Source organism: Stegodyphus dumicola, chromosome 4 (genome assembly GCF_044657685.1).
Source record: "Stegodyphus dumicola isolate Sdum_Otavi_A_Nest chromosome 4, ASM4465768v1".
NCBI lineage: Eukaryota > Metazoa > Arthropoda > Arachnida > Araneae > Eresidae > Stegodyphus > Stegodyphus dumicola.
Window position 1 is genome coordinate 33,627,917 of NC_140771.1, and position 13,191 is coordinate 33,641,107.

Sequence of the window (13,191 nt, forward strand, 5' to 3'; positions counted from 1 at the left end):
TCTTCACTGGTTTTACTTGTACTATAGTGTATTCTAGCTATTTATGTAGATAAATTTCCTTTGTATTTGTGAAAGAAATTAGCATATTGTATTAACTAGAATTAACAATTGTATTAACTTTGGCATTGGTTGGCATCTAGAAACTCAGATATTTTGTATGAGATTTTGTGTATTGAAAATATGCGTGAAAATAGTAGAAGACGTAAAATTCCATCAGTGCCTGAAAGTCATGAACTTCGCAGTTATTAATTGTAAAATTCCTGTTTATAAAGTTGCAAAAAAGTACTTTTGAAGTAAAAGCTAAAATATTTAGCAAATCATGGCAAAGGGCAATGCTCTTCATAGATAATATTTTCCTTTGCTTGTGAAGAAACGGGGGGGGGGGGATGTGTATTGAAGGGAAGAAGCTGAATGAGTTAATATAGTATATTACTTGACTGCTTTAAAATAGTTTTTTTTTTTAATGGGACTAGACTGGTATTTCGAAATTGTTACTTTAATTTTGCCAGAGATAAAAATAATTTTCAACATATAGGAATGCTGAGCTTATATATCATACAGGAATGCTGAAAACAAGCTCACAATTCTCTTGCAAATATTAGTGAAAAATAATAATGGCTTACATTAATGTAAAAGGTTGGACAACATTTTAAAAGTATTGAAGATCTGTAGAATTTCTAGTTTTATAGCAGAAGCTTATGATGTTTTGCTGATAAATATTTGTGACATAAGCTAAAAGGAGGAGATTTATTAGTAATTATAAATTCAGAGCTGCCAACCCTTTTGGTAAAATTGTGAGATTTCTAGCTTTTCTTCTAATCTCTTGGGTTTCCAATAAATCTATAAAGCTCCTAGTTTTGAATTTATTTGAATATCATCACTTAAAACTCAATTGTTTGCTAAATGTGGGAAGAGGAAATGCTGTTAAGGAAATTTTGATGACAAATTTCTTAAAAAATGCGAAATATCTTGTCTATAACTTCATGCCTCAATTATATATATTAATAGTAACTTGAAATTGCGCAGTATAAATTAACTTCAGGTTAGATTTATTAGTGCCATCCTTCTGAAGTTAGTTGTTGACAGCTCTGATAATTAATTAATAATACAATTGATACAAATATTGAAATTTAAAACTGCAGACAAATGCAGGCTTAAATGCTGTTTTGCATGAGTGGTTTAAGCAATGGTGAAGTGATAGCAGAGGGTCCATAAATTTCATAGGATATAATCATTTTGGCATCAATAAGGCATTCCACGATAAAAAATAGTGCAAATACTTTATTTATCTTTTAAATGGTTAATTCAGCCATAACTGTTAGGCAGAGTTTGTCATAAACTGCAAATTTTTTCACCAATTATAATTCCTGATGTAATTCTTGGCTTCAAAATTAATCTGTCTTCTTTATAATGAGAATGTGCTTAAAAAAGTAAAGATAGTCAGATCCCAGCTATATCTTTTATTAGCTTGAAAGACCATCTGTCAATTAAAAACAAAGCTTTTCTGTATATCTCAGTTATAAGGCCTGTTTTCATGTGTGCATGTACAATCTGGAGTACTGGTGCAAAGATACACATAATGAAACTCCAAGTTTAGCCCTTAATGCACTTGGTATTCATAATGTGATATTCGGACTTAAGCATCAAGCCCTTAACTTAATTAAGTCTTAGTCAAAACTAATTTTCTGAAATAGAACAGATTGATAATCATGCACTTCAAACTGTTCCTGCGTACGACTTGTTGAGTACCAAATTCTGCATAAGACCTTGCTGTGCAATTGGATAGGAGAACAGGATCTTCCTACTAGCTAAAAGAAAACACTACGACACTGTCTGTGATGGTTGCTGCAGCTGGAGCTGTTTTCCTACACCATAAAAAAGTGCTTTTATTACTACCTTCCATCAACATCTCAGTTTCTTTACCTGCCTACAGTGTCAATTAAGATCAACTTGTATAGCTATGAATCTGTTCATTTTTGTTATCACATCATTTCTTGCAGGTTAAATTCTACCTTAGGATATTTCCATTGCATTCACTTTACATTGCTAAATTGAAAAATAATAACAGTGTGACCTAGAAACCTATTAATCTTAAACTTTCCTATATGCTTTTATCTTTTTTGTTGTATTTATGTTAAAAAATTATAAAAACTAAAAATTAAAACAAAAAATACTTGGTTAGCACATTTGCCTCGAGACTGAAAGGTCCGGGGATCAATACTCATTGATCATTGCCAATTTTTTTAAGCTTTTAATATTCAGAAAAGTTTACTTTTTGTCTTCAAACTTTCTCAGGTTATGACGACTTCCTTTTTAAGTATTTTCCTTAACAGCTGTCATAAAATTTTCCCAATTCTCTTCTCTAATTTTGTTTTTATGTTATTATATTTTAAGGTAAAAAGTACTAAATTCTAGGCACTCTGTAATATTTAGTCCTTGGTCTAAACCCTAAAACAACAGTGGACAATAAACATCCATCTTGCTTTCAGCATCCTACTGTTTAATTTATATTTTGCTTTTAGCAAACAATTTTTGCTTCTTATCTCAACATGATTACTAACTTGCGTGAGCTTAAGATTGGCTTACGTGATGCCTAAAACAACTTTCTAAACATCAGTAAATGAATAGCAAACACGTAGTATACCTCTTTGTGACCATTTTCTAACTGCTAAATCTTCTGGTTTTACTAATGGAATCATGGTTCTTCATCACATTTTCCAGTTTGCCAGTAGATCACTAAATCACCCATTAAAAAAAAAAAAAAAAAAAAAAAAAAAAATTATTTTTTTTATTTTTTTATTTATTTATTTATTTTTAAGCTTTGAGTAAAATGTTTCCCAAGAATAAATGAAATTTAAATTATGCAGATTTGTTTCATTTCCCCACCTTCACTGATTTTTAGCATAATTTTTTTCATATGAATTGTCTTAAGCATTTGTTGGACGAAGTTTCAGGCAGTATTCAATCAGTATTTGCATTTGTTAATATTAGTGTATTCTACATTAGTAAATTTATCTATGTAGTTATATGTAGATTAATTATTAATTTTATTTCTATTATATTTAAAAATATGTAATAAAAATAAAATAAAAGCTTTTCTTCCATCTGAGAAATATTAAAAAAAAAAAACCCGGTAAAAGAGCATAAGATTTAGAATATCTAATGAAATATTAATATAGTTAACATCAGAATCATGTTATAAATATTTCAGTGATTTGAATAATGCTTTATAAAGAAAATTTAAATTAATTTGGATTTTTTTCAAATAGTGCTGCTGGGCAGCATGTAGGATACTTTCCCAGACACTCCTGGCTTTAAGTGCAAAAATCTCCTGGTTTTTCATATTTCAAGACTTGCAGCAGACCGTTTTTTAGAGCAGAAAGAGAAGTAAAACTTCATAATTTTAGCTGAGGATGCAGTGTATGTGGGAATTGCACCATAGCCATCAAAGGAATACCACTTTTTCATCTTGCCATTATTGACTTGATGAAACAGAAAATGATTCAAAGAGACCATGTTTCTAGCATTAAGTGCGGTGACCCAGCAAGTCACTCAATTTGCTCTGAGGGCAGTGTAAGGTGAAGAGTTTGACTAGGGCAGCACAGTATCAAATGGTAACACAAGTGGCCTGATTTGATCTCGCAAAAATTGAGGCATGGTAGATACTACTTTAAAATGCATGGTAAAGAATGAATGCTGGAATTTTCTAAACTTGTAAGTTAAGTTTGAAGAGACAAAATGTGTGGACAAAATTTTCCGTTTTGTGGCCATTCAGATACAATTGAATGACACCTGACTATAGTTTGACCCATTTTTTTTCCCTTATTATTTATTTAATTCAGCCTATGAAACAGGAGTTTAGAATCTTAAGTGTCCCTTAAAATCTGATTTTTTAAGCCTAATTCTTCATGTTATTTTATCTCTTAAGGTATCTGACTAAAAAAAGTCACAAGAACTGCATTTTTAGCATAACTTGTGGCCATATTCATCTTTCATTGGAATACTGTCTGACAGTAGTTGATAGCCCGGAGACTGTGGCTGACTTGGTTAACGTATTGCTTTACAGGTGTTTCTTTCAGAACCCCTGTCTCAGAACAGGAATGGCTTAATGAATGACAAATGTACAATTTGGTGAAAAAATTAAGATGAAGACATTATCTTATTTTATAACTTTAAGTGAAGTAATGTAGAGACATTAGATTAATTGGAAAAACCAGAGAGATGAAAAAGTTAGCAAACGTCTTCGCCAGGAATCTAACCATGGACGTCTGGCCGGACGAATACCGAGCCAGCGTGCTGAACCACTACACCACAGAGGGACGCTAGGAAGGCGGGAGAAATACCTTATAGTGTGAGCTAGAGAGTTGTTCATGATCAGAACAATTTTTACATCATCTGTTAAATTAATAGACTCCGAAAGTTGCCAAGTTTCAGGTATAAAGGGATTTTCAAACCAAGAATATTATATTTTAAAATTGTTTTTGTTATTGGGAAGTATAAAAATTAGGTGGTGGGAAAGGCAAAGAAATACTCTCATCTACATTACAGAAAACATGCATTTTCTGTACTGAAAAAGGGGCCTTCTGACTGGTTTGGCTATGGTATCAATTAGACTAGATATTCTGTTTTATCAAACTGCATTTATAAATATGCAGATAAGAAAACTTTCTGAAGAAGTAATGTAATATCAGTATAACATGTAAAAAAAATTATTCTATTATTAATCTTAGTTTTGCATAAAAAATTTGGATGCTGACACACACACACACATATATCTATCTATCTATCTATATATTTTAGAATTCTTAATAAGGACAATGACAACTGTGATAGATCACCCAGCTGGGGTGAAAGGTGTGTTGATGTGTTCAACATTATTTGCCAGATAGGTGAAGGCACATATGGACAAGTATATAAGGCTAAAGATAAAGATACAGGTGAGTAAATTATGTTCTGTGTGCAAAATGTTTGAACTTTTATTATGTTTGTGTTCTCTATTGGCATGACCTTTTTTAGTTACAGAATTCCTTTATATCTGGTTGTGTTTTATATGCAATGTCTTTTGTTTCTCTTATCAGGTTTTTTCCCTTCCTAAATTCTATGCATATCTAATGTAAACAGAAAGGTAATTTATGTTTGAAAACAAATATACTCATATCTAGAATGTATGCATTTCATGTACATTTTTTTTAACAAATAAAAAGCGGTTTTCAAAAAGTAGTCATTTGTTTCAACAGGAAAGTTTAAATTACTTTATTTAAAAAAAGATGTTGATCTCTTGAAAATAAATGTTTCGTTGCAATATCTGAAAGAAGAAGGAGGAGAAAAAAGTATATTTCATTCTTTAGATATATTGGTACATTCTGATTATACAGACCCCTCCTTCCAAAATGTCACAAACCTGTTGGCAACAAACTATTTACTAAGCTAATATGTAAAAGGTAACAAACAGCCATTTTTAAAATTTTGGCACCCATGAATTCCATAAAAATGCAATCAGTTAAAAAAATTTTAAAATCAAGAAACATCCATAATAAAAAACCTTTTCCGAAAAATCTTTATACAGTACAAAGTCCGTAATCCGGATTCGTTGGGACTTCGGTGATTCCGGATTATAGATCATCAATTTAGATGGTAAGATGGCATGCAGAAATTATACAATTAAAAACATGAAACAGTAATTTATGAAATAAAGAACAATTATGATCTAAAGGGTATCAAAATTTACAAAAAGAAAAAGCTTAATATTTATTTGTTTACTTTATTAAACATTTCCTTCAATGTAAGTTGCTTCGTTTCATGTGATAATACTTTCTCTTTAATTCTATTAAACAGACATAATTTCTTGTTCAGTTACAAAGTTCCACTCTTCAAGTCCTGTAATTGCTGTGTCGAGAATACCGACTAACTTGTCAATCGAAATTTTATTCGTTTTCAATAACGTTCTCTGTTACTTTCTTCACTATCTGAAGCGCGCATGGGTAAACGCTTTACTGGCTTTACGCACATGCATAGTGGACACGTGCATCAAACACGCATGCGTAAACGCTTTACGAGCATGCGTAAATGCATTATGTGCATGCGTAAGTTTGTGGCTTTGAGGTTTGGATTATAGTAGATCATTCCGGATAATGGACATCAGGATTAGGACTTTGTACTGTATATTTTTGTTTTTAGTTAAACGCATGATGTAAGCTGTTATCTTTCCATCTCATCCTGGATGACACTCCTGTACAGCTGCTATCTTCCATAATTATCTTGATAGTTTCAATTCATACACTAGAACTACAGATCCCTTCAAAATATCTGTAGGAGCATTACCTTTCTGAACTTGCTTTACATTTCTAATTTCAAGTAAATAAATATCCCTTTTCCATCTTTTTCAAAAACATTCTAATAATCTTAGTCAATATTTATGTTGCTTTATTAAATTTTCTTTAGTTAAATCTGTTTCAAGATTTGCTAGATGGCAAAGTTGTCAATCTTCATCCAACTGTAAAATGACTTATTGCTAGCAGTTCTGGTTCTCCGACGTCACTATAAACATAAATCAAAGGTTGTGAATTTAGAAATGCATTAATTTCGTTTCCTTATCTGCCCTTTAGAAAGTTTTTGCATTGTCTGACTATATCACTTGCTATATTCCACTTCTTGAAATAAATCTGTTAAAGAGTAGAAGAAAATCTTTCATTATTAGGCTAGACACCGGTTCCAGGTGCACTACTTTTGTTACAGTTCTCTTATATGGAGCAGTGTCTCATATTTCTCTGTTTCATCCTTTATAATCAATAATAGTTATTTTAATATCGTTTAAGAATCATTTTCATAAATTACGTGGTTTTTAAACTGAAATATTCTATTTTGATTTTAATAGTGCTTTTTTTAATAAATATTTTTATTTTTTTAAATTTTAATAGTGGTTGTGTATACCTATAATGACTAAGGTTATCTAACTACCTAATTTAATTATTTGTAACTAATTACTCACCTTAAAAGTTATTTCTACGTGTTAAAGCCAGTTATTGACTGTCATTAATCCTTACTGTGGTAACAAGATGCAACACAAAAGTGTAAAAATAATGTAAAACTTAATTCTTACAGCTAGTGAGACTTAAAATAATACAAAACAACTTATTACATTTAATGCTTTAGCAACTTATTGGAGCCTTAAAGTATATTAACTGAGTCTCAGCTCCAAGAACTCTACACAAAGCTATGACACTAACTGCAACAGACTGACGGAGCATAACTAGCTTTCAACACTTACCAACCATGTCAACGTCAGGCATTCAGTTCTGCTCTGATCAGCAGATTTCTCTAGGCAAGCAGAAACAATCATACAATTCATGCTGATTGTGATTTTACTTTTCATTTTAACTGATACCATTTGATATAAAATCTGCATGATATTTATTAAACCTCTGAACTGAGCAACCATGTTATGGAACAAGGCATAAACAAAAAAATCATCGTAAAGGTAACTATCAGGTGAAATGTAAATAAAATGTCAGTAATCTTCTTTAAAATATGTCCTAAATAATAACTATTATAAGTGTAAAATATTTTATGCTACTAGATAAATTTTACAAAGTTGATTTTATTCTGAAATTTGTTTTATAATTATGTCTAATAAGAAGGCATTTTATTTACACATCTTACGATGGTATTACAAAAAGGAAATTAAGACGTAGATAATATCTTTAATTTATGCAGTTCCCACTTACTGATAGGTCATTGATATTTTGTTCCTTAATGGTTCTTAAAAGTACTTAATTTGCATGCACAGAAATGTGTTCAAATCCTGTTGCAGAGTTGCCAGCTCTCCTGATTTAGGTGGGAGATTCCCTATTTCCAACTGTACTCCTGCCAACTTGATTTACAACATATTTCTCTGATTTTCTCTTATTAAAATTTCTCACAATTATCATATAACTTGGCTTAATAGTTCATTATTTGCACCCAGAAAAGGAATTTTTGGTGTCTGAAAGTGCATGGTTTTTCTCTGGATTAAATATAAAAGAAAAGTCGTGTTATCTTTGTAATATTAAGGCACGCTTCTGTTTTGTGTGTGAGTACATATGTTTTTGAAAACGTCGTGCTCCAGTTCTCAAAAAAGCATCAAATGCTGCTGCGTGCCATCTGGCAGATGGTAGCCGACGAGCACAAAAGCAAGATCGAGGTTGTTATATCGTTTGTCTCACCACTAAACGCGGTGTTTCACATGCTTTTAAGTAACTGTGATTCTGCAAAAAAAAAAAAAAAAAAAAAAAAAAAAAAGAAAAAAGAAAAAAGTGAAATATTCATGTGCTTTTCAAAAATGCTACATACATGTTATTTTGTCAAAGAATTGATATACATTTGCGATGTTCAACATTTGTCACTGTGATTTTTTGATTTTGCATGGTGGAAATCAAAAATGTTCTTTAACATGTACATTTACAAAAAGAGCTATGTCAGTTGCATTGAAAAAACAGAGAATTAAATTCTGTGAAAGCAAAAGACCAAAAAGTTATTGATGCAAAATGCCTATTCTCTGCCTTTTTATTGGAGCACAACCTGCCATTGACTGCATTGGATCGTGCTGCAGCTTCATTTAGAAAAATGTTTCCCGATAGCGAAATTGCTAAGAAATATTCAAGTACAAGAATAAAACCAGCTGCATTTGATAATGAATTGGGTATGAAAAATAAACCTCCAGTTATTTATTGTAATAACCCTCTGGCAAGGCCATATATATATACGACCTAGAATATTTTTTGTGATATCTGTACGAACGTATATATACATGCATATTAAAATATGTCAAAGAAATTAAGGCAATATATCAGAAGTACACAAATCCAGGTATGAAATACCAGGAGAGTTTTTACATTAAAATCAAATTATAATTTATTCTCATAGTAGTTTTGGGAAATTTGTGCTTTCTTAATGAAGCTTTGTGCTTAACGAAAACCATGGCCTCTCAGGGGTTTAACAGCTTGATTCTGCCTCTGTACAGATGAAAACAATAATACTGATGCAAAACTCTCCAGTTGTTTCTTTTTTTAAATTCCTACTATTAGCTCCACACTCTCCCTATACCTTGTTCAAATTTTGATTCGTTAATAAAATACTTCTTATTATACTTTTTTTGTAAACTTGTAGTGGATGACACTTAATATTAATGTAGTTTTTTCCACATATTAAAGTCAATTCCTACTTATTTATCAGAACTATAGACATGCTGTTTTTAATGTTTAATTTTACGCCAACGAATCTCGCCAATGGATCGCCTCCGACGACAGATTAATTACAATTTTACTTTGTGACTTTTTACTGCTTTACTTATTTAATATTTTTACTTATTAATTTTTATTACATTATTATTGGAAAGTATCGTAGTAAAGTATGTAAAATTTTTCTTTGTTGGTCGCCTTTGTTCCAACGAGTCATTAACAAACAAAGCCGTATTCGTTTAACAAATTATTTGTTGCTCTAGTTCCAATGAGTAATTTATTACACTCTATTTATTACATTATTAAGCTTAATTAATAAGTAATTATTATTATTTATTACATTATATGTTAATAAAAAGTAACTAAAATAAAATTTTTCTTTGTTGACCTAAGTTAGGAATTGACTTAGGTCAACAAATAATAACAAGTAGTTATTATTTGTTAATCCAGAGTTTTCAGAAATTGAGCATAGTTTACTTTTTGTCCCCACTTTAGAAGAAGATTCGACAGGCTTTAATATAGCACAGCTAATTATTAAAACTTTAAAAGAAAATGCAATTCCTTTGGATAATTGGTTAATCTGTTGGTGTCAACAATGCACCAGTAATGGTAGGTTTGAAGATTGGAGTTGCTGGTATTTAAGAAAAAAGAGAATTTAGATATGCAAATTATGAGTTACCCCATATCTGTCGCCTCTTAAATTTAACAACTGAAAAAGGGACAGCTTCTTTACGAATAAAATGTAGATGAACACATTGTTGATATTTATTATTATCTTGAAAAGACTTCTAAAAGGAAGGAAACATTGAAACAATTCCAACAGCTGCATAATACCGAAATAAGAAAATGTTTGAAATATGTGTACATGCTGGTTATCTTTAGAGAAATGTTTATCCAGAATCCTAGACTAGTGGAACTACTCACATTTAAGAATTAGTAACTAAACTTTCAGACATAGTTGCTATATAATTAATTACTATTTAAAGTTAATTAATTGTGAAAAAAATATATTCTGTCTACATATTTTTATCATTAAAAATTTTTCTGCCATTAAGAAAATTCTCTGGAATACCTAAAAAATATCCTGATTTTTGGTTGTTGTAGGTTGGCAAGTATGATTATTTTTTAATAGGTTTTTGAAATTTCAAGATGGGGTACATAAAATCTAAAAATTCTGCAACAAATGCTGTAAATTTGCAAGAGAAATATTTAAAAATGATACCAAATTTCTAACTTTTTAAAAAATTTATAAGGCCTTGTTTTTTGCAATTTATTTGATTAATAGCCATTAAAAAGTATAAACGTATTTTTTAATATTTTATAAAATTAGCATTTAGTAGTTGAACATCATCCATGTGCACTACAGTATGACTACTCACCAAGACTACAAAGTAGAAGTTGATAAATGAGAAATATCTCTGTGATTTTATTATGTTGGTTTCTGCTGGAAAAGCACTGAAGAAATTTTCATTTGCTTGATGTGAGGTGCATGCTTTTATATTGCTAACAGTAGAGCCCTACTACACTTTAAAAGCACTGAGGTGCAATAGTCTTCTATTAAAAAGGCATCTTTAGTTTTATATTCTAGTAGGATAATTACTTTAATGTTGGCATAATTTTCTTGAAAGTTGTGTAAACCTAACAAATTATAAAGCCTTAAAAAAATCATTCTTAATACTAATTTTATGGAATCTTTTTTTTTCATCTCGAAGTGATCAGCTTGTTTTCAAATAAGCATGTGCTAATCTTGAATTTGATTTGTTGTACGTTAGCTGAAAAAGGAAATCCCAGAATTTATAAAGAATAAAGTATAAAACATTTGATTGTGCTTTTGCAATGTATTGCATTAGTTGTAGTAAATTTGATGATACCCTCTTAGGTCACTGAATCTTAATTTGCATTTTGTACCTTTGTGTTTGTAAGCTATGTTGTCGTTGCTAAAGTTGCCCTCAAACCTATATGATCTGAAAGTAAGCACTATTTGCTGTAGAGATTATAACAATGGATATGCCTGCAGCAAGCTTGACAAGACTATTATTATTGCCCTTTTGGTGTTTGTGTAATATAAAGAATTCACATGAAATGCTTGTTGGTAAAGCACAAGCATAAGTTTCATTCTTTGTATTTTGTGTCCACCTGTACTACTGTGTAACTTATACACTTGAATTAAAGTACATTACATGAAAAGGGTATTTTTTTATTTTATTAAAATGTTTAAACACGAGAGAGAAAAATTAACCAATAACTTTGAATTACTGTTTGTGTATAATCAGGGTGGCCAGGCTACCTGGAAAAGTAGAAAAAGTCAGTGAAATCCAAAATTGACCAGAAGAGTGACGGAATTTAAATATTTTATTCAAAATCTAGAAAAGTCAGGGAATTTCATATGGTGATCCCCCCCCCCCAAAAAAAAAACACTTTCCGCACCAACACTGAAAGTGATAACTTTCATGGCGAAATTTGTATCGCATGAGTGTCATTCGGGCAGCTGACATAGAGCCAGTTTTCACAGTGCCGGTCAGATTGTCGTTCAGAAAGGCAAAGAAAGGAAGTTTCCAGTATCTTTGTTTCCAGTAACCTCAGGAGGCTTCTGAATATGTTACTATATGCTAGATCTGATTGTGGTGCATATCATCAAGCACTTGAAGGCAAAAAACAGTGTGATAGTAAATGTATAAAAATATTTTTGGATAAAAGGAAAACACAACCACAGATTAAAATTTTGGAGTCCCCCCCCCCAAAAAAAATGAGCAGAGATGTTTCTTCAGTTGACTTACAAATTGCATACTTAAAAACAAGACATCTAGATTTGTGCTGATTTTTCATTAGCATTTTTCCTATTAATGTTTATTTAAATATGCTAAATGTCAGATTTTTGTCTTGAATTTTAATAAAAAATTACATTTAATTTGTATTATATATGCTTATATTAAAAGGTTTTCATCAAAAGTCTGTTGACTTCTTAAAAAAATAAATGCTTTTTTGAATTTTCAGAAGTTAGCGAGTGTTGTAATATTACTGACATGATTGTTTGCAATTATATATTATTTAATAAAATGGATATAAGTGCATCCCATTGCCATTGTGTGAACAATAATTTCTATTCCAGAATTTAGCTATAATAATTATCATTCATGCAATAATTTTATCACATTTGATGATGCAGAAAATCCAGTGTTTTAAAAGTTCATACATTGCATTGAAAAATCAGTGAATTTCATTTCTATTGTTTATTACTTAGATGGAATGTATTGTAGATATTCAATTTCATTTAAAAATGAAAGCTATTGAGGAAAAGAACTTCTATTATAATCATGATAGTAATGCTTTGCGGATTATATATATATGTAATTAGCAAATTTTTGTGTTTTCAAAGTGGTACCATAATTAATGTATCGTTAGCACAGCCAACGAGCACTCTGCAGATAGCATGGAATTTTCTTAAAACACATTTGGAAAAGTCAGGGAATTTCATTCTCCTGTTTGAGTGGTAACCCTTTGTAATGCACTAATAATTTGTTTATCATAATTTAGTATTTTCAAAAGCTAAGCCTAAAGCTCTTTGTTGCTGAAAAGATTTTCAAATTATATTTCTGGACTTATATTTCTCTAAGACTTTGAACAATAGATGTTACAAGAATACGGTTGAATCTTGCATGATACTGCACAAGTTGAATATTTATGTCCTGTAACTGCTAAAAATTAAACATTTCTAGATCCAATATGTTCTGAGTCTTCAATGTGTGGTCTGCCAAGCTTTTTTGATAAATAAAAAAACAAAATTGTCAATGCAACTGCCTCAAATTCTTTGCCTTTCTTTAATTCCCCCCCCCCATAAAAATGTTTAGGAGGAGTTTGATATTTATCTTACCCATCTCTTCTTTTATCGTGGGTCATTCAAGCACCCAATGCATTGACCTTCTTGACTAAAATAAAAGCAAAAGAAAGCATGCTCGAGGTCTTTCTTATTCTTTCA

General features: G+C 30.6%; 1 protein-coding gene across 2 annotated transcripts in view; it reads left to right on the forward strand.

The window, feature by feature from the left end:
• Positions 1-13,191, forward strand: part of Cdk12 (Cyclin-dependent kinase 12) — a 131,019-nt gene that overhangs the window by 30,970 nt on the left and 86,858 nt on the right. For both annotated transcript variants that reach the window (XM_035370546.2, XM_035370547.2), the window contains exon 4: positions 4,801-4,937. In XM_035370546.2, the coding sequence (XP_035226437.1) occupies positions 4,801-4,937 (137 nt within the window). The remainder of the gene's footprint in view (positions 1-4,800; positions 4,938-13,191) is intronic.